Source organism: Poecilia mexicana, unplaced genomic scaffold, assembly GCF_051168715.1.
Source record: "Poecilia mexicana isolate PSO_F unplaced genomic scaffold, ASM5116871v1 scaffold_6, whole genome shotgun sequence".
NCBI classification, from domain to species: domain Eukaryota; kingdom Metazoa; phylum Chordata; class Actinopteri; order Cyprinodontiformes; family Poeciliidae; genus Poecilia; species Poecilia mexicana.
In genome coordinates, this window is record NW_028263375.1 from 21,219,270 (window position 1) to 21,245,502 (window position 26,233).

General features: G+C 38.6%; 2 protein-coding genes across 4 annotated transcripts in view; both read left to right on the forward strand.

The window, feature by feature from the left end:
• The first annotated feature begins 719 nt into the window (after positions 1-719).
• Positions 720-8,471, forward strand: tcp11l1 (t-complex 11, testis-specific-like 1). 2 transcript variants are annotated; one of them, XM_088006395.1, is made up of 10 exons: positions 720-1,044; positions 1,280-1,413; positions 2,922-3,054; positions 3,154-3,274; positions 3,843-4,063; positions 4,320-4,456; positions 4,563-4,732; positions 4,835-5,016; positions 6,189-6,361; positions 6,454-8,471. In XM_088006395.1, the coding sequence occupies exons 2-10, from the start codon at positions 1,287-1,289 to the stop codon at positions 6,675-6,677; spliced, it is 1,488 nt and encodes a 495-aa protein (XP_087862521.1). In that variant the 5' UTR covers positions 720-1,044; positions 1,280-1,286; the 3' UTR covers positions 6,678-8,471. The 2 variants fall into 2 exon arrangements, with proteins under 2 accessions (XP_087862521.1, XP_087862522.1); XM_088006396.1 differs by having other exon boundaries at positions 720-899.
• Positions 8,472-10,347: 1,876 nt separating this feature from the next.
• Positions 10,348-26,233, forward strand: part of LOC106931170 (homeodomain-interacting protein kinase 3-like) — a 29,737-nt gene continuing 13,851 nt past the window's right edge. For both annotated transcript variants that reach the window (XM_015009148.2, XM_015009150.2), the window contains exons 1-4: positions 10,348-10,729; positions 14,689-15,668; positions 15,777-15,968; positions 16,611-16,792. In XM_015009148.2, coding sequence (XP_014864634.2) covers positions 10,705-10,729; positions 14,689-15,668; positions 15,777-15,968; positions 16,611-16,792 — 1,379 coding nt within the window. In that variant the 5' untranslated portion in view covers positions 10,348-10,704. The remainder of the gene's footprint in view (positions 10,730-14,688; positions 15,669-15,776; positions 15,969-16,610; positions 16,793-26,233) is intronic.

Below are 26,233 nucleotides of genomic sequence, written 5' to 3' on the forward strand. Positions count from 1 at the left end.
ACAAATGTATGTTTTATCTCCTCCGAGCATCAGCATTTGCTTTTTATTGTTCCCATGAAATCCATAAGAGATGACTAAGAACTCAAGACATCAGAAGAAAGCTTCCAAAAATTTCCAAACAAATCTCAAGAATGAAGAGGTTCACTGACCTAGTTCAAAGTTCAGTGTGAGCTTGATAACTGCTGCCACCAAGTGGCTAAATGTAAGTTTGCTCCTCAGCTACACCCTACATTTTCTTGTGCTATAATCTTATTTTTAAGTAAGCCTTCCTCTTTCTGCCACCAACAGAAAATACATGGCTATTTTAATTTTATGTAAATAAGAGATATCTGTACACATTTTAGGAAATCAAGATGTACTTAAATATACTCCATGACCTGTTTTAATCAGCGACATTAACACAAAATTTCAAAAGTCACATTTCTCAGGTTGTTTTGCGACACGGATGAAAGATAGGCTTTTCCAAAACTGGAACTGGCAATTTTTACAGAACGCGCTCTTTGTCCATTTCTATAAAGAAAATGTACAATGTATGTAATGTATTTTATTTACTCAATATAAAAGGTTTTTGAGTACTGTACTAACTTTAAAGAAGTAGAGTTCTCAGTAATGTCTGTATGAAAAATGACACGTTTGACGTTTTAGTCAGATATTTTCAATGTTTTTTTTTTCCTGCTCTCCTCCTTTTTGAGTTTAGTTTCAGAGGGCTCGACTGTTACGTCACAGTAGCTCCGCCCATCACAGGAAGTGTCCGGGTTGTTAGCGGTTGTTGTTAGCTGATGGGGGACAAAAAAGCCGAGCTGCGACGTGACTAAACCCGAGTTTCCCGTGTGGGAAGCACAACCTTGCCTTTGTTGGAGACCTCCCACGACTGTGAGGAAGGTGTAAATAAATCTGAGGTAGCCATAGTGACGCTATGTGTGAGCTGTGAAGGAGAAGCTGTGTCATACAGGGCTTTGTTGTTGTTGTGGGCTTAGAGTTTAGCTGCTAACTTAAGAAGTTGGGCTCTGCAGATAAGGCATCTCTTAACGCTGAGCTTTGAAGGTAAATGTCATAGATAGGACTGCAGAAACAGATTCTTAAAAAAAAAAAAAAAAAAGCCTTGAGCTGGTTACTCGTGTCATTTCCAGCTCTTTAGCAAACCGATCATTCTTCCTCATCCCATGTGGATTACGTCATCAAAACAAACCTCCACATCTTCCTCAGATTGTATCGTGTTGTCCTCAGCACAAAAAAATCTCTGCAGCTTGACGCGTCTGTGTCGCCTGTTATCCTGCAGATCCAGCATGCCAAACGAGTCAGACCACTTACAGCGCGAAGGAGACAAGGAGTTAAAGGATGTATCTGAGGAGACTGCGGGGCAGCAGGTCAGGCCCAGCACGCGGAGCCCCCACAGAGAGAACACGCTGCAAGGTGAAGAAAGCATTATGTACAATCGTATTCAATAACTGAATAGAATCGTTAATTTATCTCACTATTCACATGATAGCCTTTATTTCTGGTAATTTATTTTCTTTTGAATGTGCTGCTGGTTTTTACTTCATTTTAATGGAATAGTTTTATCTTGTATACTCTTACTATTTTCCATTAGTACCATAATTAACATTTGTATCATTAAAAATGTATATCAAGGTTTGTATGCCTTCATGTTTACTTGTATTTGTGTTCAAGTACTTTTTCAAAGTTATTTATTGTCTATTGTCTTGGCTTTTTTAATCTTCCTCTTATAAATTTCAGAAAAAATATGTCAGTTGATGCCTTTTATTAGTTTTTCAGGGATTCCTTGCTGGTAAAGAAGAGAAAAATTATCTTTCCTTCATTACAGTCCTGCTGCCATCTATTGTGGATCAACAGATTCAGATGATTTTTATTTTTTGGGGGGCGGGAGGGAGGATTTTAACCTGTCTTTTAAAAATGTTTTTTTTTTTTTTAGATTGTTTTTATATGTATTTGTTTACATTTTGCTTTGGGTAATATAAAACAGGCCACTGCTAAAGAAGCTGGCTGTTTCACAGATTGCTCAATGCAAACATCGTAATGGGAAATTGAGTAGATGAATAGTGGATGTGTAGTAGAAAAATATAGACACTAATAGACTGAGAAGATTGTGAAGCTATACCTATTCAAGAGCTTGGGGGAGATTCACAAGACAATTCAGTGAAGCTGTTGCGTTGTACCTCTCTTGAACCAGAGACAATGCCAGAAGCATCTTATCCGGGAGAATGAAAAAAGTACTTGACTGTTTCTCAGTCATCAATAGTCAAACGAAAATATATTTCACATTTGATTTGGAAACCTAGGTCACACATTCTGGAGGATGAGTGAAGAAGTACAGGATCCAAGCTGTTTCAGGTCTTGTATGAAGTTTCAGCAGTTAGTGATGATCTGGTGATGATCTGCCACTGTGGGTCTACTGTGTTACGTGAAGGCTAGTGCAACCATGTATCCGGAAACTCTAGGGTACTTTATGATTTCTTCTACTGAAACGTGTTTTGCAGATGCTGATTTTATGTGCCATCATGATCTGGCACCTGCCCACATTGCTGAAAGTACCAGTACCTGCTCCAGTGATGATTTCACTGAGGTTGATCTAGCAACAAAGTGATCTAAGCCCAACAGAAAACTTCACCTTTTACATTGAAGTGTAAAAAGTGAATGAATGTGGACCTTCACTTTTTAGTGCTAGCAAAATACTATTATTATAAAATTAGATGGTACTCAAATCAAAAGATTACACTTTGGAGTTTATGCTTATAACAGTTTATGCAAAAAGTGGATGCATGAAACCTTCCGATACTAACTCTGTACATTTGTGTGGAAGTTGGATATGGTGCTGTCTCTGCAGAGGAGTCTATATGCTTTTTTTGGCCTTCCGCTTAACATTTCTATAATGTAATGAATCTGTTTTCCTTTTCTTACAGCCAGCCCACCCAGGTTGGTTTCTGTTGAGGAGCTGATGGAGACAGCTAAGGGGGTAACAAACATGGCATTAGCTCATGAAATCATGGTCAACAAGGACTTTCAAGTGAAGCCCACAGAGCTTCCTGAAGGAAGGTATGGGTTAAAAGCTTGACAGTCTTCTGGACGTTTGCCTTTTGTTTAGATTTATTTGCTGGTGCAGTATGAAGAAAACTACTCTTTGTCCTGGCACAGTTTGGAGCACAGAGTGAAGGAGATTATGCACAAAGTATTTTGGGATCGTTTGGAAGCTCAGCTGAACGAGGATCCGCCGTCATACGAGCATGCCATCAAACTCCTGGGAGAGATTAAAGAGGTGAGAATTGATCAGATCAAGCATTATAAAGCTCTTTAACACTTGATTGTTTATTATCTGTGTTTGTTTGTGATATTTTTCTTATTATCTGTCTGTTCAAAGAGTGTAGTCAGTAACTGACCAGTTTCGGAACATTTTTTTCTAGTTTGTTGATCCAGCTTACTCAGTGCCAGAACATGTGTTCTACAAAGGCAGCAAATGCTGAAGTAAAAACTTTCAAATACTATGAAAGTATGAAAAAATAGTTTTCAAGGCTCCTATTAAATGGCAAGAAGCAAGGGCTACATACAGCTATTCACAAATACTAGGTTACTCATCGCTGCAAGTCTGGCTTCAAAAAGCTAATTCTGGTACACTTTCCCAAGTTGCGCTTTAGAAAAAGGAATTGGACGATGAGATCAACAAAACTTGGCTTTGTTTGAGTGACAACTACCTCCTTCATACAAATTCATCATCAGCTCTCCCTTTTTAGCACATACGGCTTATACATGACAATGTCAAAATGATATCTGTTACTGATCTCCTCCTTAGATTTAACGTTCCTTTCTCTTTCCAACCTTCCATCCAGACGCTCCTGTCCTTTTTGCTGCCGGGCCATGGGCGCCTGTGCTCCCGCATCGAAGAGGTTCTGGATCTGCCACTAATCCAGCAGCAGGCTGAAAATGGAGCTCTCAATATCGGCCAGCTGTCCCAGTTTGTCGTTGAGATGATGGGTTCTCTGTGCGCCCCCTGCAGAGATGAGGACGTCAAGAAACTGAGGCAGATCACTGAGATTGTTCCTCTGCTGAAGTGAGCCATGCACACACTATTATTGGCTCTGCACTGGCCAAGCTTCGGTTTATTTTTAGACCCTGAAATTTAATCAGCGTGCAAGTCTGCTCGTTGCGAAGGGATGTTCCCTTGGTTGAATGGCAGCGTAGATATGAACACAAATCATAGACATGCACATGTAGCTAGAGATTATTGACGGCCTTAATCCTGCGCTGCGAAATCAGAGTTAGTTGTTTTGTTTTTACAACAGTGTACATGTTCTGCCTCCACTCAGGGCTATTTTCTCTGTGCTGGACCTGATGAAGGTGGACATGGCTAACTTTGCACTGAAGAGCATCAAGCCACATCTCATGCAGCTGTCTGTAGAGTATGAGAGGAACAAGTTTCAGGAGTTTCTGGAGAAACAACCAAGTAAGGAATGGTACCTTTACAAAACTCCTTTAGGTCGTAGCACATCTGTAATTGTGTTACCAAGTCTTTGCTGCTGCGAAGAATAAAAATGTCCTTTCCTGTTTAGATGCATTAGACTACACAAAGAAGTGGCTTGAGGAGACGGTGAAATCCCTGAGAGAAACGGAGAGCTGTGCCTCTGCCTCCAGTGACCCCCCACTTCACCCACTAAATGTTCATAATCATGCATACATTCGCCTGCTCAGGTGGGACCACGCTTCAGACCCTTTCCCAGAGGTAAATGCTCTGTGCTTCCAGTCTTTGCTCACAAGTGTGGCTGAATTTTTATGTTTTTATTCTTTGCTCACCAAGGGAACCCCTTTTTTTTTCTCTCTCCAGACGGTGCTGATGGACCAAGTTCGGTTCTTAGAGATGCAGCAGGAGGCCGAGTGGTTAGTTCTGCTCTCCTCTGTGCTTCTGATTGTCTACACTACCACAGGAGAAGCCATCTCAGGCCTGCCAGGACTGATGGAGACTCTTAAAAACACTGTCAGTGCCATGCTCACAGAAATGCACATGCCGTGAGTACAAGTACTTACTCTGGAGATTCTCCGATGTGCAATGTTTTCAAGTAAGCAATAGGCTTTAACGTCTCAGCAGCTTTTAAGTTTTTATGTTGCAATAAGATCAGCTGTTTATAAACTCACCAAACCAGTTCCAAACTTTGAATTTCTGCGGGATTTAGCTTGACCTCTGTGGGACACGTTTGTCTTCATTTGACTTGTTTTGAACTCCATATGCTTATGCACACACGTTTTTTCCCCCACATTTTGTAATGATACAGCCACACACTTTGGTGTATTTTATTTAGTTTGTGAGACAGAACAGCACAAAGAAACGAATAGTTGTAAAGTGGAAGGAAAGCAGATTGAGACGTCTTTTTAAAATAAAGCTTAAAAGTGTGACTTTTTATGTATCTATCAACTTTGCACAACCAGAGACTCAGTTTTGCCCATTCGTCAGGCCAACTTTTCCAGAATAAATGCTATTTTAGTTTCGCCTTTGAAGTTGTTAATGCTTGTCTTGGTACATGTGATTTGGGGATTAATGTATATCCCTACTTTCATAGGGACTGTATTTTTCTTGCACAAATCCCACACTGAAGAAATTAAATTGCCATCTTTTTCTTTCATTTTGACACACCTATCTTTTGAAGGTAAACCAAAGCTAATCCAGAGAAAGCTCTGATATGTCTTAACTTCTGTAACTATGGGAACTGGATTTACATACCTTTACTCTCTGTAGTCTGAGTTTGTAATTTAGAGAAGGTGTGTTTTGGTTGTTTTTTTGTTTTACTGAGCTTGGAGTCGCCATCTCAGTTATTCCAGACGGCGGAACTGCAGGCAATGAGGTTGAACTGTGTATCTTTTAGATAATCGACTCTGTAGAAAATCAATTACCCAAAAGGTGAAATTTTTTTAAAATGTTTATTGCTGTGGTCTTTTTTTGGTGCTTTTTGTGTGTGCATGTAAACCATTTTGACCACTGCAAAGATATGTGCCAGAAAGCAGAATAAAATTATGAAGGGATTCTGTTCGTATTTCTTTTATATGTAAAAAGGAAACAAACAGGTTCTTAACAGCAGTAATTACTTTCTGAATGTTTTACAGTGGTTATCACCTTTCCGAGAAGCACGTAACTTTTTCGGCTGTGATTGGACAAGATTTTAAAGTCTATTTTGTTGCTTTTTCAGGTCATTTAGTATGCAGGAGGCCCTAGCAACCATAGGGGAGAAGCTGTGTGTTGAGCTGAGTCACTGTTTAAGCCAGCATGGCTTCTCCTCATTCTCAGCTGAGAGCAAGAGCGCTCTTAAGGGGCAGATCTCAGCCATCATCCAGCCAGACAACACAGTCCGTAAGCTGATGGGTACGGAGGCGCTCCTGGTTTCATGTCTCTATTTGCTGATTTATGCTGCTTGTTTTGCTGTGACCAAAGATCCCTCCTTCTCCCCCACCCAGACTCTCGGATTCAGAGCTACCTAATGGCTGCCCTGGAGTCCAGTCAACACAAGACGCCGCCTCCTCTCCCTGGAGGCCTGGCGCCGGTCAGCAGAGAACTAAAAGAGCTCTCGATCCGCTTCAGTCGCCTGGTCAACTACAACAAGCTGGTCTTCTCTCCGTTCTACCAGAAGATCCTGCAGAATATACTGACACCGGGGGAGAGCTCCGGCACAGAGACATAAACCCACACAGATACGGAGGAATATCAGAGTGAAGAGTGGTCTGTGGTTTCTTTTTTCCCTCATTAGCAACGGTTTGGATGTAGAGAAAAATGTTTAGGAAGGCTGATCTTTAAGCTGGGAGGCAAGCCAGCCCTGCTGAGCGAGCACCTTCAACTGACTTGATTAAAACAACAACCATTTCACTTACATGTACTAACGCAGTGTTGTTTCTTCACTGAAATATCAGACCTCATAAGTGTCACATTTGCAGTACCTATGTTTACATTAATTTATTAAGCATAGCTGCCAGGAATGGATGACTTAACTCCGTATTGCAGTTGCCGTCACCGGGAACAGTACGACATATACATCTGTGCAAAATTATTCACCTCTCTTGAATTGTTACACGTTTAGTCTCTTTGTAACCACACACTTGAAAACGGTACATTGGAATTTTCTTTGATAGACAAACACAAATTAGTGCGTATTTGGGAAGTGCAAGTTAAAGGATATGTGGTATTACCATTTTAAGCAAATACTTGAAAAGTGTGGAATGCATTAAGACCATTTGTTCGAATGCTTTCTAAATATTCCGTCTACTGGGGTATGTTTGTTGCAGGTAGCACATGTAGAGAATAAAAGTTTTCTGCTAATTCTTTGCAAAATAGCTAAAAATCAGACAAACTGGTGTTGAAAATTGATAACATCAATTTTCAATTAGTGCAGTGTGTAACGAGTTTTCTTCCAATATTGCCCTGTATGTATTTTCATCCATGAGCTGTCTTTGTGGAATAACAACATCAGCCGAGCATGATGCTTCCACCGCCATCTTTTACAGCATTTTGAGTGTAATATTTAGCTTACACGCAAATATGAAATGGAAGTTTTTATGGCTTTTTTTAACTACAGCTTTCTTCTTTCCACACTTCCATAAAGTTCCAGGTTTGTTTTTTGAGAACATTGTATACTGTATATGTATTTAAATGTTAAATTATCAATATCTGAGTTACTTACTTCTTTGTACTTTTTTGGATCTCTCTAAGACATGTTAGTCGACCTTTACAGATAAAATAAATGTAAAAGGAATAGCAGAGACTCAATGGTCCAATAAATAAACTGTAAGCCAGATGATCTTAAAAATTATATTTAAGAACATACAAATTCCACATATAGTCTTGCCTAAAGTTTTTGTGTCTGGAGGCTGGAAGGCTTCCATCAAGATCTCCATGTACAGAAACTATAATCTCCTCAAAATATAAAGGAGATTATATTTTGAATATAATCTCCTTTATATTATAGGAGATAATAATATCTCCTATAATATAAAGGAGATATTAATAGGAGTCTATTTATTCAATAGACTCCTATTGAATAAATAGGAGTCTATTTATTCAATAGACTCCTGAATAAATTGAGGAGTCTATTGACTCCTCAATTTATTCAGAGAACAAGTTTTAATGTTTTTAAATGACAACAAAGCAAAGGATGGATATAGACTCAATCCAATTCATTGAAGGGAACTATGGAATTAAGGGCCAATTGTGGTTTTCAGTGTTACTCAGTTTTAGTTCCAATTTAATTGTATTCACTCATTGTTAACTTATTGTTGATATTTTCAGATGTTCAGCATATTTTCCTGACAGTCTGACAGTTATTTATGTTTATGTTTGAGTCTAAAATGTATTCGTATCAATTTACCACATTTTTCTGTTTGCTGCTGTTCTCATACATCACACACTGATTATTTTTGACTTACTTGTCTTAATGTGGAAATTGGACGTTCCAATAAAGCGTTGTTTGCCCTCACATTAATAAGTCTCTCTCTTTTTTAATATCCTTATAAATCTTTCATCTGCCAGAGATATCATCTTTAATATAATACACTGGAAGATAGCTGTTTCTAACACCAACAAAATTAAAATTGTAATAAAGGATGGAGTTGCGTAATAAGTTCAAGTTGTTTGCATGTAACGCACCTATGGGCCGGCAGATGGAGCCAGAGCTCCAATTTAAAATCGTTTAAAAAACAAAAACTTCCAAAATGCTCCTTTTGTTACTTTTACTTTTAAGTTTTAACTACAGTGAAAACGTATTGTCAGTTTTTATTGCATATTACCTTAAATCAGTTTGCACATAAGCAATAATATAAGAAGAGCCCATGCATGATGCCATAAAATGCATAAGAATGGACGTGAGCCAAATTTGTTTCATAATTCTGCATGTGTACTATCCCATCCTGAACTGGCTCCATTATAAATAGTCTCTGATTATCTTTTAAACAGCAGCTTTGCCAATAAACCAGAGGAGTTGGATCTTTTTTATGCCATATTTTTTTCATTAATGCCTATACTATTAATGGTTTTGCTGTAATGCCTCCAAAAGAAATTGGATGACCAGAAGGATTGTACTTTTATTTGGGGAAAAAGTGATTGAGAAGATTGTGCAATGTATAGATGTGCATAATTTCAATAGGCCCATGTTATGAGTCATTGCTACTCATTATTTGTGCACTCATTTGTTGTGGTAATTGTTTTCCCACAACACCCTTATTGTATTCGCTGAAAATTAATCCAGATATGATTAGAAATTGTTTTAGATTCTGTTTTGCTTAAACCCTAATCAAGTTCTAAGTCACGAAGATGATATAGAATGAACTCTTGAAGTGTGAACCTATCTTTAAAAGTTGTTTAACATCAGCCCAGAAACCAAGGCAATTCCCAGGAGGAAAAGAAAACCCATCTGTCTATGCCTTTGTAAGGATAAGTAGGTTTAGAAAATGGAAATGACACAAATATTGGGCTATTTGGCCCACAAATGTGAAAAATGTTTGAAGAAGTCAAGATAATTCTTTCATGAGCAGTGACACTGTAACAACTGTCAAACATGATGTTTGTAGTCTCATCAAATGAACTGTTTATCGCTGTTGGTGCATTATTAAAAGTGGTGAGAATAATAAATTCTTACACAAAACAGCTAGATGGTTACAGTCTGACATCAGTGTGTTTCAAAATAACAATGAGCCCAAGCAGAAATTAGAACAAGTTATAATTTTAAGACTTTTCAATATTAGAAAATGTCAGATTTTTCTCATGAAAATGTCTGATATTATTATGTGAATGGGATTTTTCTCATAAATGTTTTTTTTCTTAATCTGAAATATCTAACATTGATATTCTGTAGCTACAAAATGTGAGTATAAATAGAGCAAATAATAATAATAATAATAGTAATAATAATAATAATAATAATAAACTTCTCTAACACAGAAACAAAAATTGAAACAAACCGTTTTATGCCTTTAAATCCAAATATCAATATCATGTTATATTTTAAAAGCACTCAGCTAACTACTGACTATTGAGCATTGAGGTAATTTTAGTGCCTGGCTACATACTTCTGTCTTTATCTATCACGCTATGTGAATTAGATACAAATGGAATATTAAAACAGGTGCATTTATGTTTTTTGTTTCTAAAACGCCATACAAATTGCTAGTAGTGGTATAATTTCACTCGAAGCAAGAATGCCTCCAAAATGATTAGAAACCCACAATTAATATGACAGCCTGTATGTAAACTTATGACTGCAGTTAGCTCATGGAAGTTTAGAAATGTTTTGACTCGCCGTCAGTGTGACTCACAGCACTTTTACTCCTCCTCCTCCCCTCCCCAACATTCCACACATGCGGAGAAGCAACAAGCTACCGAACCAGCAGCAACAAGCTAGCCGCCAGCAGCTAACTCGGTCGGGGGGACGAGGCGTGTTAACATGCAAAAGTTTAGAAACTTCGATATTCGCCTCGACTAGACACGATATTAATGTTTAGTGAGACCCAAGACGGCCCTCTAAAACATGGACCATAGTTCGTTTTTGTAAATGCTGTTGTTTTTGCGTGGCTTGGAGCTTCAAATGTGCGAAAAGTCGCTCGGTGTGTCCTCCTCGTCGTTGAACAAGATGGCAGCAGCAGCAGCAGCAGCAGCAGCACCGTTACAGAGTTTGGCTGTGGTGCGGGTGTTCGTTGCTAGCCTGCTCTTTGACACTTTGAGTGATGCGATTTTCTGGTCTTACTGAAGGTATGTGGTTCTATCTCTTTAAAAATATAGCCGAATACACTTTCCGTATTATATTTGTTGATGGGAATCGTTGTTTTAAGGTCCGTAGGACTTCGCTCGTAGCTAGCTTGTTTGCTAACTTCAGTGTTATCTTTTCATAGACCGTTACCGTTGAAGGTTAACCAGTTTACTCAAAACAGTTTATTTTAATTCAAGTAAGTGCTAATTTCTTGAGTTATATTTTAGCTATTGTTTGCTTGTGGTTGTGTGTATTTTTTAAATGTTAAAAATACTTTGAGTAATCGCTAAACAGAAAGTAAAGTGAGCTTCGTTTGTTTATTGAAATGAACTCGAAATGGGTTCCCCCACACACCATCAGACAGCTATTATTTATGGTTGTGTGACAAAAGCACTTTCAACAGGTGTCTTGGTGGGGGGTTGCCCATCCCCCAAACTCGCACGTACTGACGGACACACACACACACACACACACACACGCACGCAAACACACACTCCCCTTCTCCTCCCATATGTCAACTGTCACTTAGATTGATCTGTAGTAACTGTGAGGTGTTGTACACATTTACCAAAAAAACGCCAGCTGAACCCACGGACATATGCACACTTCTCTGTTTGTGTTTGTTTGCCCTCTGTGAAGCTGGATCTCTATTTCAGGCCAATCCCCTGGGATATCAGGCTACACAGTTTGGCAGGAGGTGTAACAGACAAGACTGTCCCTCAAAAGACTGAAAGCGAGCACAGCAGGGATGACATATTTACACCACGCCAGCCCCATGATGGTCTCTCATCTGCTGTGGTGGCTGACATTCTTTGTCAGTTGCATCATTAACTTATTAACAGTGTTTGCTTGACTTGCAGTTGTGGGTGGTGATTGGGTGTAGTAGTTTCCAACAGTGCATAACTTGGTCTTTGCTTACCCATGAAGAGGGGTAATTATATTTGTAGAAGATGTCGGCTGCTGGAATTGTAATTAGAGAGCTTTCGGTGTGCTTATGGAGTTAGTTAAAACTCACTTGCTTTGCTTGTCACAAGAAAAAGAGGTGTGCTCCTTGTAAAGCTGGCTAAGAGGCACACCCCACTGCCTGCCTGCCTGAGCCTGTGTGCACAAGCAAAGCTAGTTTGGTAGTCCACTGTCTCATTGTTGAGCTGATTTTTTTTATTTATTTATTTTTTTCCCTTTAAATTGACCGACTTCAGGAATGTTCATGTGACATTTGATTGAGCCTGAAACGTGAAGTCTTCTAAGTCGTAAGTCCAGGCAGGCACAATCTGTGTCTCTGCTTGGGAACTTTCAGGAAGTGTGGCTGTTGAACTGATTCTCTGCCAGTGTTCAGCTTGTTCACATGGTCCAGCAACTTTCTGCAGTGAGAGGAGTGCTCCTCTCATTGCATAATTTTCATATTGTGTATTTGGCTTTTTTAAAAATTACACAGGTGCACCAGTTTCTTTGCAGAGATGAGTCAGCCAGTTGCTCTGATCAGCAGGTCAGATACTGAAGAATCTGACTTTTCTGTTCTTTGAAGGAGTCAAATCAGAGGTTGTGGTCTTAGTTCTAACCCAGCTGACATTCCTAAAACAACTATAGCACCATAAACATATCCATTATTTCTTACAGCTTCTCCTTTTGAATCTACACACATAGAGAGTATTTGTGCCGAAAAGGATTAATTTTGTAAATAATAATCTGTCTTCTAATTTCTAAAAATGCAGAATTTGGTACAGTTTCTTAGCCTTGTCCCACACACTTTCATTGAACACTTATAGAGAAGTATACTATAGTAATGTATCAATAAAATGTAATATGACAAAATTCATTTTATAGTATTAGAAATTACCATGGGTTGTTTTCGCTCTGAAATAATTTCCACTGAAAAAATGCAAACCTAATTTCACTATTTTGTTCTTGTTGTGAGTTGACTTTAATGGAGATAAATTGATCTGAATTTAGCGGTCAATTCCCGATCGTGGGTATTAAAAAGAAAAGCATTTAAATCAATGTTTTTTGTTTTGTTTTTGTTTGTTTTTTTTTTTTGCATCACCAGCATTACTTAATCAGCAGTTTCAATGTCTTTTAATATGTGCGGCAATTGATAGCATAAAGGTTAGTTTTATTTTATTTTATTTTATTTGTCCAGCCAGTTCCTCAGTGCATAGGAACTGGCTGTGCACTAGCTGTTAGATTTAGAGGCACAGTTTTTTCCATTGTATTGCTTTGTTTTAACTTAGTAAAAGTCATGTTGTTGTGACCATACACTGAAATTCCTGACAAATAGTTAGTATAATAGTTAGTATATAATAGTTAATAAGTTTTTTTCTTTCTCTAATAGGTTTTGTTTTTGTTTTTTATCCCTAGCCTCCTGAGAACCGAAAAAAAAAGTGTCTTCAAATTTCTGTTTTTTTGTGATTTCTTACCTATTTAGGCCAAAATGGACACCTTAGCATTTTTTTAATATATATTTTTTTTTTAATTAAAATTTTACAGCATGTCCATTGTAGTGGACATCAGGACTACTTATTAATTATTTATATTCTTATTCTATAAATAATTATCATGACAAAAATAAAAGAAAAAAATATTTCACTCGTCTACCCTCTTTCATAAGCTGTGGTTTCTGGCAGGTAGGCCATTTTGATTTAGGAAAAAAAGGGACTTCCCGGTATGCAAACCTATCACATGACACATCCCTGGAAAGCCCAGGATGTCCTCTAAAGAGTACTGTAGGGCTAGAAAGGGTAACTCAAAGTATGAACAAAAAATAAGCTTCAACAAAATGTCCATTATAATGGACATAGGTCTATGGGCCGGTTCTCAGGAGGCTAGACATTTCACACGACGACACTGAGAAATGTGTTGTCCATAATGGCATCATCCAACATAATTTGCTCATATTTTTTTTGGAATTTCATGAAAATAAATTTATAGACAAAGTACATTGAAACTAAATGGGTATATTGTGGTTATTCCTCATTTTTCTGTTGACATCAAAGTAGATTCTTTATCCAAGAACCCAGAGAAAATTTTTTCCTTTTTGTTATAGCCCCTAGATTAAGAGGCTCAGGCTATAAGGACAACTGGCAAATCTGTACTGTAGCGAGGTAAACATTGATCGTTACGTCTTTACTTATAAAGCTTTGTGGCCCTAAAAATCTTTGTTTGAAGAACCAGGTTGTGCTGTTTTCTTTATCTTCTTAAAAACTCCAGTTTCTTAGCATGAACACACCAAAAGTTATAGAGAGGGAGTTAAAATTTGATAGATGCTTCATTGCACATTCACTTGAGATTTTGAAATGGGGGAGAAATTAGTCTTTCTGTTGTAACAGTGGAAAGTCACCAGGTTGCATCACTTTAGCTGTTGCATTGTTCAGATATTACTTCTGCATTTGACAATTTTTTTTGGTCTCCAACACGTCAAGTTAAAATTGTTGTCCTGAAAAGGTCAGATAGCGACTTTCTCTTCATAGTTTTTGTATCTCGCCTTCATTTTAAAGAGCAACACAAAAGTCTTTTCATATAATCGGTACATTTGTAAAGATGCCGCAGGGGTGGAGAACACTCATCCCACTTCATAATGTATCATTTTTTCCCTCCGGGGTGCTGTTTGCTATGTGCCGTTGGTTTGTGTGAAACTGACCCTGCTGTGTGGCGTGCAGGGACTAGCCATACATGTGCTGGGCTTCCCCCATCTCCAATTACAGAAGACTTGTTCCCTTTTCCAGTAAGCATGACATGAAGGCCTCCATTTATTTTTGCTTTGGTGGCTTTTATTATGTCTTTTTTTTTTTTTTTTTTAAACCCACAACGTATCTCTGAAGATAGTAGGTGAAAAGGTGACGTTTTGAGTTTCACCACTTCCTTTTTCTGAACACTAATCTCAGGCAAACTTGAGCTTTTGTATCGTAAACGTTTTAAAATGTGTTAAAAAAAAAAAAAAAGCTAATAAATGCATTTTTCTTTTAAGGTATGGCCTCACAAGCCTTGGTCTACCCATCACACCTGCACTCAGCTCAAACAAGTGCCTTAGGAAAGAGCAGCAGTGGTACCAGCAGACGCACAGGTGAAGTCCACCGCAGTAATAACACCAGCAGAGCCTTTGAGCATCGACCCCCGCTCAAGACATATGTGATTGGAATCAACTACGGTATTGCATTTCCCAACAACGTTATCCCGTCCTCAACTGTTGCTGACTTAGGAAGGGTGAACAGGGGGCAACCGGTTGGGGAAACGGAGCAGTGGACTTTGCAGACTGCAGGGATACAGCAAGCAGGACCGGCTGAGTGCCAGGATCAGCCGACTGTTGACCAAAGTTTTGAGAGGGAAGGTGGAGGTTTGGACTGCGGGCTTCTTGCTACAGCCTGTTTAGGAGCAGAGTGGGAGGACGCCAAAAACAAAAGAGCACAAGTTAGAGGAGGTTATATCGGCCTTCTTGACTCAGGTGTCCCCCAGGTATGTGAGGAGAAGACGCGTGAAGGTGGGGAACAACAGCGGGAGAGTAACCGCATCAGAACCATGCAGATAGTGGAGGACGTACCTGCTCTGCCGTCACTTCCTCTACCTGTGGCCATGTTGCAGACCAGCACTGGGAACAATGCAGACACTGTTCGAGTCGGGGGCGGGGGAACTCTGACCGCTCAACACAGCAGGGTTGATGAGGTGACCGGCCTCGGTGTGGGGGTCGGTGGGACTGAAACCAGCACCAATGGCAGTAATGAGGTTGTGGCAGGTGCCACTGTAAACAGAAATGGATCAGGAGATGGTGACTATCAGTTGGTTCAGCATGAAGTCCTTTACTCGCTGAAGAACAGCTACGAGGTTCTGGAGTTTCTGGGTCGGGGAACCTTTGGTCAGGTGGTGAAGTGCTGGAAGAGGGGGACAAATGAAGTGGTGGCCATCAAAATACTGAAGAACCACCCATCCTATGCACGCCAAGGACAGATCGAGGTGAGAATGTTAAACACTTAGTAATTTTTGACCATAAAATGTTTGTGCTTGACATGTGCACTTTGTGAATTATAGCATTTTAATCAAATTTGGTTCTCTAATTGGCAGGTGGAGATCTTGGCTCGGTTGAGCAGTGAAAATGCAGAGGAGCACAATGTGGTGCGCGCTCTGGAGTGTTTTCAGCACCGCAGCCACACCTGCTTAGTGTTTGAAATGTTGGAGCAAAACCTCTACGACTTCCTGAAGCAGAACAAGTTCAGCCCACTGCCTCTTAAAATCATAAGGCCTATTCTACAGCAGGTAAAAAGGGCCTCTATTGGAGAACTAAATGGTAGCCAAAGATGCACCAGTCAGGCTTTTACCTGCTGATACAGGTTGATGTTTTTTATTGGAGTGTGTCCTGCAGAGGCAGGCTTTGGCTCATTTGGATTTCTTTTTTTTCTCTCAAAAATGCAGTAAAGCTATTTAAGCTGAGCAGGTATGTTGATGCGTTTACAGACCAAAAAACACAAAGTTTTAGTTTTGAAGTTTAATTAATAGAAGGCAGAAAGCATTTAGTTTTGGTAAATTTGAGCTGCATTTCAACAGTGGAAAAAACTGATCAAGAATAAAATGGCAAATTTAGGTTTTTAGTTGACTATTTGATGCATCATTTATAAAATCTGGTAATGCACCAATCAGAGGCCTATTTTTTCTGGTTTCAAAACTACTACATCCATTGAAATGCCTGCAGCACATTTCTTTGCTCTTGGCCTTGAAAGAAAATAATATATTAGCACAGCCTTCAAAAAAAAAAAAAAAAAACAGAATCTGTATCAGCCAGATTTTTTTTTTCAATTGTACTTGCTGTAAGCTAAGAATGACGCACATAATTTATCATGATAAAAAAAAAATCTTCCAATTGCTCAACAATTTTCTTTATATCTTGGTTTGTCTCTCCAGGTGGCAACAGCCCTAAAGAAGTTGAAGGATCTGGGTTTGATCCATGCTGACTTGAAACCAGAAAACATCATGCTGGTGGATCCATCCAGGCAGCCATACAGAGTCAAAGTCATTGATTTTGGTTCAGCCAGCCATGTCTCCAAGGCCGTGTGCTCCACTTATCTTCAGTCCAGATACTACAGGTAAGAACAGCCGACTGTTAATGCCCTGAAACACTTGGGATACGCCCAGTAAAGGGTGAAGACTGTGCTGGTTATTACTGTATGATTCACTGGTCTCTGTTCATCCAAGTGACTGTTATCCAAGGCCACTCAGTTCAGATGTTTTCTGATACAGCCCACATTTATTAAAGTAGAAAGGGCAAGTTGGCTTCTGGAAATGACTCGGAGCCGAAGTGACAACATAAAGTATGCCCAGAAAGGAGATTTACAGAGTAGGATCATTTAAGAAAGGTCAGCTTTTCCGTAATGTGAAACGTCCTAAAATCTGTCATGATAACTTGCCAGTGTACCAGTCTGAGCCATTCCCACGGCTAATACTTGTTTATGTGCATGTTTCCCACAGGGCTTAGCAAAGTCTTTCCTCAGTGTCGGTGTGTTCAGGCCTCTCCTCTAATATAAACTGGACTGTATTGACCTGCATGCTCTGACTGGCAGTTTCCTGACAAGTCTTTCACTTTTTGTTCTTTGTTTGCCATCTCTCTACGTTCTTTTCTGCATGAATGCATATTTTCTATCTTTATCTCCGAGTGCATTCTTCCAGTTCATCACACCCTAATTTCGGCTTCTCGTCTTTATGATCAAGGGCAACCAAAGTATCTATAAGGACTGTCATAAAAGGCGTGATATCCTGCTTATGGGTTAGGCTTTTAAACTTCATCAAACATTGTTGGGCAGAAAATGTCATTACATTTTAAGCCTGAAGCTTATAAGCTCATATTTTGACGCACAGTAAATTGAGCCCCGGGTTTAATTAAAAATAAATGAGACTATAAAAAGCAACAAAAAAAAAAGAAAGAAAGAAACATAGTTTTGCTATTGGATTCTTTCCATTTTGAAATGCGTTGTAAAAATTTTGTTGGTGTTTTTGAAAGTCAAAGTATTTTCCTAATTAACCACATAGCAATAGGCTGGAAATTTAATTTATCTGTATTCCTGCTTGGACATTTCACCAACTGTTCCAGTGAGGCCTCGGAAAGTCTGCAAACATTGCACAATCTATTACACATGCGGAGAATGTCGACAGCAAACGCACAGCACACACCCTGTGCTCCCCTTTTGACAGCGCTGCTTTTATTACTCTGTAAGGAAGAAAGCAGTTCCTCTGTTGTTCTAACTTAAATTTCTGCTAGTTTTGATCTGATAGGGACTTGAAATTGAGACCTTCCTGCTCTGATGCAACTTCTGTTGAGCTAAAATCTAAAGCGTCAAGGCTTGCAGCACTGAAATACCATCAGCAGTGGTGTGGGGAAACTTCCTTATTTTGTTAGCATGAGCAGGTCTCTCTAGACCTTCCTCTTTTTGAGTTCTGAGGCTTAGTGTGGCACATAGCTCTTATGTAACATGGATTTACTCTGCATTTGACCTGGTTAAGTGCGTATGAGTGTGCGCTCATACGTGTCTGTGCGTGTGTGTTTTTTGACTTAAGCTGTGTTGGCAACACTGAGATCATAGTTCAGTTAAAAACAGGCTGGCACTGAGACTTGGGGAGGTCACTGAGGACACAAGAGGCTAGGGAAGAATGTGGTTTATGAAAACCCCACATTTAGATCCAGGAAAAAGCATTCTGGCATTCCTGCCTTGGTGTTTGTGTTTTTGGGTGTGTTCATATGTCTGAGTTGGTGCAGAGAATGAAATAAATGGGCTCGCCGTGCCTGTTGCATACTGCATCCTATTATTTTTCCCATTAAATAATGTCCGATATGATAAATGCCTTGTTTAATATCAGAAAATTTCACTTTAAACTACCAAAATCATTGTGACATGTGTAAGCTACATTAAACTATTAAGGTTCACGAACTAGAGGTGCATCGATTGCAATTTTCTGGCCAATTGCAGATGACCGATTTTTAGAAAGCCTGATCTGCTGATTCCAGTTTTGGCCGGTACCATCTTTTTTTGTCTGAAATGTCAGTAAATACAGCAAGAAAGTCACTGAGTTTGCAACAGTGGGGCGACTGTTTTTAACTGCAAATGTGCAGACATGACCCAGTGGTTTGTCAGTCAATCAAACCTCTCACGAGAAAGCAGGAGAGATCAGTGGTTGATTTTTATACCTTTGTTTAGGAAGGTAAGATCAGATTCACATGTAATTATCAGTTGAGTTCCCAAAATTAAGGAAATCGGCACCGATAAATTGGCTGGCTGATAAATAGGTGCACCTCTATTGCAAACCAAACACTTTCATAATGAACTAATGTATTTTACATCTACTACTAAAATTTGATAAAACTAGAAATGTGAACTTTCTGAACTCTAATAAAGATACTAAGTGAACTCCTATACACATCTAAGATGTGAAAAGTATAAAAATTTTGCCTGTCCAAAATTAGATGTAACAAATGTGACAAATCCTTTTTTTTTTTTTCTGTATGCGACCCATACAGAAAAAACAATCCAAATCGGCTAGATATTTGATTGTTTTTAAAGTATCTACATCCTTTCTTTCATGTAAACACTGACATATCAATGGGTATTTACCCAACTATATTTTTTATTTTCAAACCGTTTCAACTGTTGAGGTCTAAAATCATTTGTAGTTTGGAGATTCTAGGAAAAGACAGGCTTGGAATATGTTATTTTGATAAGACCTAAGAGGTCCAGCAAAGATATTTCAAAGTGACCTGGTAGAAAGCAGTTCTTGCCTCTGAAGGGTCAAATTTGAGCCGTTTGTACTAAAATATTTTCACCGGAGAAGTAACGTGTTGACACTTGGTAACCGGTCGTCATTCATCTTGTTTCAATTTTTACAATGTTGATAGCGTCTTGTTGTTATCTGCTGCACTTTGTACTCGTCTGTGTTTTTATGAAAGGGTGACTTTATGTATGCAGAAACCGATAGTGCTTGCTTTGTTGTTTAGTTCTGGGAGGTAGAAGTCCATATTCTTCTCACATGCAAGACAAACTGTTTTAGTTGTCATTTTACTTTAGGTTATTTAAACATTGGATGGCTAGGAAAAGGGGTTTGCATGATACAATGTTCTGGTGAGCATCTGAACTTTGTTGCATGATGAAGGTTCACACAATGCAAGTCTCAATGCAGTGAGGCTTGGAAAACTTCTTACTTCATTTTCTTTCTTTTTCAACTAATCTGGGGTTTTCCCTGGTTTTTCCAGAACTATTTATTCAGGCAAAGGTTTTGAACACACTCATTAAAGCTCAAATGTGAGTTCGAAATGTAAACTGAAATTTAAGTGTGGGCTTGCGACCTTCACTAGTTTTTTTTTGTTTTTTTTTTTTTGTTCCCCTTATGGTTCTTTTGAAGTATCTAGGACATGTATTTATGGTTAGAAAATGTTTTAAGTGAACAATACATAGTTTTCCTCTGATAGTGTCTAACAATGGATACGTCATCAGCACAAACGTTGTGCTTTCCAATTATGGATCTGTTTTCACTGGTTAATTTGTGCAGCTCTTCAGTGGTTACTGTTATTGTTAACCATACTGTGGTTCTCTTCCGTATTAAACTAGAGCTTACAGCAACAGTAAATTTACCCGATTGCTTTATTATAGGGTTGAGCAATAGGATAATAGCTAATGGAGGATTATAGGGATCCTACAAAGTTAGGAAAGAAGAGAATTAAAATATTTTAAATGTTGGGATAAGTGTGGATATTGAGGTTTGAGCACTTAAAGCGGTGAGACAGACCACAGTTTGAAAATACAATACTATCATACCTTCTTTCCATTCTGTCATTTATTATTGGATCTTTTCACCTACCTGCTCACCGATCCTTTCCTCTCCATTCTTTCCTCACTGCTCTTCCATATTTTTTTTTATATCCTGACCACTCTAGAAATATCAGTTAAAATATTCAATAATTGTTGACTTATATTTCAAGTGTTATGAACTTGCATACTAATTCATTACCCAGCCAATTGGACAGAGTCTTGTGGCAGCAGATGCTCACATCAGACACAAATTATGTTGCCCAAAATGCTCCAGGTCACACAGTGATTGAAGGTAGATGAGAAACAGAGGGAAGAAGAAAAAGTCAGATATTGCAACTAATATTTACTATTAACACCATTCCTACATTTTTTAAAATCGTGTTGCCCTACCATTGATGTACTGCTTCTTTTTTTGTTTGTTGTATAGGCTGTTCAAGATTGTTTTTGTCCTTTTACTTTAATTGCATCCAATAAATGACATTTTACGCAAGCAGTGCTTTTATTTGAAATACTGCTTTTAGTTTGGTTAGACCGCCTGAGACTGAGTGTACTTCAAGTTGTGCGTCTTAAATGTCAGTTGTGCTTAACAAAAGTTAGTAAAATTGAACAAACTATAAAACTTGTTCAAAATGTTTAATGACTTAAATCCTTTGTAAGGTCTACTTTTTATGTCGTGAAAAACTGATAAAACTGAGTGTGATTTTCTTTATGCTTTGTAAAAATGGTAATGTACTTTAATTTCAGGGCCTGTCCCTTCTTCATCCTTAAGGTTTTTTTTAGCAGTTGATGTTTACCAGAAGAAAAACTCCAACTTCTACTTTGCTGTTCTTGTGAAGTTATGATGGAAATTTATGAAGAACCTAATTGGATCCACCTCCCAGAAGAAGACTCCTGTCAGGAACTTTTTGTCCTGTGCACTCATTCCATTCTGATATTTTACATACAGTAAAATCATATTTAAATAATAAAATTGAAACCAATTTTTTTATGTGCATGTTGAAGACATTTTTTAATCGATCAGGTTTGCTGAATTTACTCCCATTTTTTTTTAAAGCATTCTAAAAAAATCTTTTAAGCTAGATTTAGGTTATAGCATTTATACAAAGAAAAAAATTCTAAGTTTCCTGTGAAGTTGAAAAGCTCAATTTATTGAAGGAGCTTCCTGCTTAGTCTCTGAAGGTAAAAATGCAATAAGCTGGTAGGATCTTGATCCGTTTGCTGAATTGTTTTGTTAGTGTTACTCATCGGGTATAGCGTTGATTTTCAGTGCTCGTCATGCTCGACTGTCGCTGCCATGGTAGCAGGGCTTGATGAGGTGACTCGTCTGTCGCACGGAGGCCAGTGACGTAAAACTACCCACAATGAAAACAGAGCAGAGGCCTTTATTAATAATTAATGTTCAGAGATCAGGTGGAAGAGAAGAAGGCTATCGTCTTTTGCAAGCTGACAGATTTAGACAGGTCGTGTTTAAGCTTTTCGTGATGTGATTTCTTAGTTACAGAGGTGTTGCTTTACTTTTTGTACCTTGTCTCATCACATTAACACAGCAGTATTTCCTCAGCTGTCGTGTAGGCATCCGTTTGTGTGCCAGCCTACGTGTGTTTGTCGTGTGTTTGTTTTCCTAGTATCCTCAAGCAGATTTTTTTCCTTATGAAAAATTCCGAGGAGTGTTTACTCAATATTTCATGCAAAAAAAAAAAACAAGTGTTACAGAAAAACACAGGGAAACCTAGAACTTCTTTTTTTTTATTCAGCTTGAAAGTGAAACCGTGGAAAATGATGTTGCAAAGTTTGTTGATTTATGTTGTGGGATTCTGTTTGGTTATGATTGTCAGTGGAGAAACATAATGTGACGCTGGAGCCCTAACAGGCTGCGTTTAAAGTGTGTTTACAGTGCTCAATAATGGAAACGTAAGCACTCGCTGGAAGAGGCCTGTTTATGTAACAGGCTCTCTGCTTTTACTTGCTTTGTCCCCGCCCCCCATCATCCTAAAACTGTCAAGTTTTTCTTTATATTTTTGCTTTTGAATAGCCTCATTTTTTGAGACTTTTGTGCTTATTCCCAGGCATTCATTCAAATCCAGTTTTTCTTGTCGCTCCCAGTCAAACTGTTTTGACTGGAGCATCGAGATTAAAAAAGTCATTCAAACTACTGAGCCCGAAGCTTTGGCGTGGGCATGTTTGCTGGTCATAATTTAATTTGACTGTCAAACTTTTACTGCACAACTCTTAGTCAGGCATCTTCCAATTGCGATATAAATCTGCATGAGCAAGTTTATTTTTTAAGCTCTCAGATGAGGTTGAGCTCTGCTTCTTCAGAAATCGCAAAGGAAAAAAAAAAAGGCTCTGCAATGGAGTAGCACTCCACTGTCATCCATCAAAGATTAAAAGTGGTCAATAATGGATGAGTAACCAGCTTCTCTTTCAGGTCTTTGACAGTTTTAATTTGGCTACTAAGCAGAGGTTTTACATGTTCTGAAAAGAGGAAGCTTTGTAGTGATGCAATGAGGTTTTTCTAGGCCATTTACTAATGTTGTAAAAACAAGGCATATTTAGTGATTATCAACACTTCCAAACATCATTCAAAGATGCTCATTTATGTTCAGATCGACACAAAAATGACCATGTGGTCTCTCTAAGTTATCGTCCTCCTTTGGGAGAGTGCAGCAATAACATTGACACTTGACGTCTCCCATCCCTGCTGCAGCTCACCTGAACATTCATGGCTGAGAATAAAACAAGTTTTTGCTGAAAGTTTTAAAACTTCACCAAAATAAGAGCCCAGACTTTCTCAGTATTTAGGTCATAATTTCCATTCATTGTGTTTGTAGGAGCTGCAGATGGGTGTGAAACGTCGACGTAGGATCCACATATTATTTATTTCCAAACCTTTTGATTTGTAGTTCCTCAGCAAAAATGCTGCTCCCTCAACATGTTTCTACTTCATCGTAAAAACATTTATTACGTCAGGTGGTTTTGGGTGTGTCCTAACCTTACCTGGTGGGAACTTTCTGGCATTGAACTTGTAACAAATTTTCTGTTAGACTTGTTTAAATTTATGCAGTAGATAAATTTGTGATTAAGAAGAATTGCACAAAATGTTACATTTCAGTAGCTTTTACAATATTTTGATTACCTAGCAATCCCAATAGGCTGTTGTGATGCAATGTTTGATGGGTTTGTATATTCTTTGTGGTATAGATCCATGCTTGAATTTTTGAATTATCAGCCATTTACATTTTTCAGTTTTGCTTGTTTAGGAGTAAATTTAATATAGATGAAATGTTACCATAAGGTTTGGTGTTGGTAAGTGCACTTTAAAATGTTTAATTTGGTTTCTTTGCCAATCCAACTGTTCCCAAATTATTGCACAGAAACTTTCCTTCACCGCTTTCTGGTCTCGTTTCAATGAAAATTGTAGCTTAAGGTTCTGGTTCACTTGACGGCGTCTTGAAAGGGCACGTTTGCAGCCATTCTGGCTTTTCCGTTTCAGGTCACATTTGCTCTCTGCCTGCATCGATTCAGTTGCTGCACACGCAAGCTCGGTCTTGTGCAACTTGAGAAGCGCTCTCCCAAATGTAATGTTGTGGGACTTGTTTGATATGTGATAATCATGGATCAGCTTTGTCTGCAGGCATTAAAGAACAAGGGCTCAGATGTCCTTTAGTAAGGCTTCTTATGTTGAACATCAGTAATGCTAATAGACATGGTGTCTGCTGTGTTGATTCTGTTAGCGGCTCACACCAGCAGGGTGTTGCCATATTGTATGCACTGTTTGTTCTTGTTATAGCTCTGTAGTGAGACTCGTTAGTTCTGGAACCTGGCCTGACAGCCCAACACTTGTGTGTGAGTATTTAGTGTGTTATGTTGCAAGCTGTTAGAGCTCTGGAAAGCAGTAGTAGCATATATGAATGTGGTTCCATAACAGAAGTAAAGCAAAGAATAACACCATAGGCACAAACACTTGTGTCTTTTATAGCCTTCTTAAAAACTTTAGTTTTAACTGTTTGCCTGCTTCTCTATTTTTGCAGTCTGCACTTTAAAAACCACTTATTCCTCTTCAGTTGCTTTTTAGTTGGATGGCTTGCGCTTTGAATCCCAAAAAGTTTTTGTTTGGTCACAGTCCACCACTCAAAACTGCAGTGAACACCATAGACCTTGTACTGCAGATGTCTTCAAGGAAACCTGTTATGCAGAATTCACATTTGCCATGTTTTTGTACTTCCGTTTGGACCTTTACCATTTCTAAAAACAGGCCAAGCTCTTAAAAAGAAAAAAACAAAACAAAACATAAAAAAAAAAACACCTAGCAAATTTTTTAGCAATAAATTGTTTTTTGGTGTCTTGAAAATGACCCATTTTAAAAACCTTCAGATGTAATGTCACAAATCAGTAGGCACTGCCCCTCACCTAGCAAACCCCGCCAGTTACCTAGCAACCCCAACAAATCTCAGCCTGTTACCTACCAACCCAAGCTTAGCTCCAACACATTTGGTCAGCTGGTTTTACTGTTGTACAATGGCTGTTGGAAGAGACAAGTGGTGTGGTTGTTGACTTGTCATTCAGAAACCACTTCCTGCATTCTTGTTGGTTGTGCAGGAGGCTCTTCTGCTTTTCAAAGATGCATGGTTATATAATTGTGTAACTGCTTGCAGCCATTTTCACGTGTGAGTGTAAATGTTGACTTGGGGGGGGCGTGGCCAGCTGCGGCTTGCTTGGATTTAAAGTGACAAGACGCCGTACAACATTCGGAAAGGATCTCAAAATGTGCAGAGCTGACCAAACTGAAATCTCATTATTCAAGAAAGATTTTGTGCAAAATAAAAATGCAATGATTTATGTCACTAATAGACCTATCCTAACATGTTCAAGGAAACATAATAGGTCACCATTAATGTCTTGGGCAGTCTTTCATTGAACTCTTTGGTGTTTCATAACTGAACTTGTTCCTCCTACAACGGCAGTAGGAAATGAGTCCAGTCTAATTTCCTTCAGGCCAGGGAGGGCTGTGTGAAATGGTCAGTTTTGAAGTCTGCAGCTGTGTCTGCAGGCACATATAGAGTCATCCACCTGTATCCACGGAGAATAATGGCCGACGGGCTCTGTATTTAACCCTGCATTACTGCCTTGCGTCCAGTGGTTGCTGGGAAACGAGCGTTTCCCCTGTGGTCACAACAGCAGAGGTTGCTATTTGTGGAACTGTTGCTCAGCTGCTGTATCCCCGTCTGAAAGTTTGTTTTCACACACCAGTTTACACGACACCTGCACTGCAGGACTACGAGTCTCACAAATTTAACAGTTGGATGTAGTCAAAACTGTAATTGTTTGCAATTTCTTGGAAACCATGTAGAATGTCACACTGTTTAAAATAAAAATCTGTAGTATTTTCAATAATGCAACTGCTGCATGAATGTGCAGAGATACCTCTCCGTGTGTATGTGTAAAAGCAAATTTTTTGATGGAAATGTACTCTTTGCACTAATATTTCATTTGTACATTAGAGAAAGATGAATGAAATGAATGTGCTAGCCTTGGTAGTGTTTAAAGTTTTGAAGTTGCGTTCAAATTTGTTTTGTCTGATGAGCATAATTTATGTACTCTGGAAATAAAAAAAAAACAATGCAAATTGAGATTTGTGTAGTTTTTGTCCCAAAAAAGTGGAATTTGATGTCTGTATAAAAATAGGAATGGAAAATGATGTGGAAAAAATATTTTGTATAGCATGGATTTATT

Coding starts and splice junctions, on each gene's coding strand:
- tcp11l1 (XM_088006395.1), top strand. CDS start 1,287: ATGCCAAACGAGTCAGACCACTTACAGCGCGAAGGAGACAAGGAGTTA. Junction 4,457..4,562: donor GTTTCTGGAGAAACAACCAA/GTAAGGAATGGT, acceptor TTTCCTGTTTAG/ATGCATTAGACTACACAAAG. Junction 6,362..6,453: donor CACAGTCCGTAAGCTGATGG/GTACGGAGGCGC, acceptor TCCCCCACCCAG/ACTCTCGGATTCAGAGCTAC.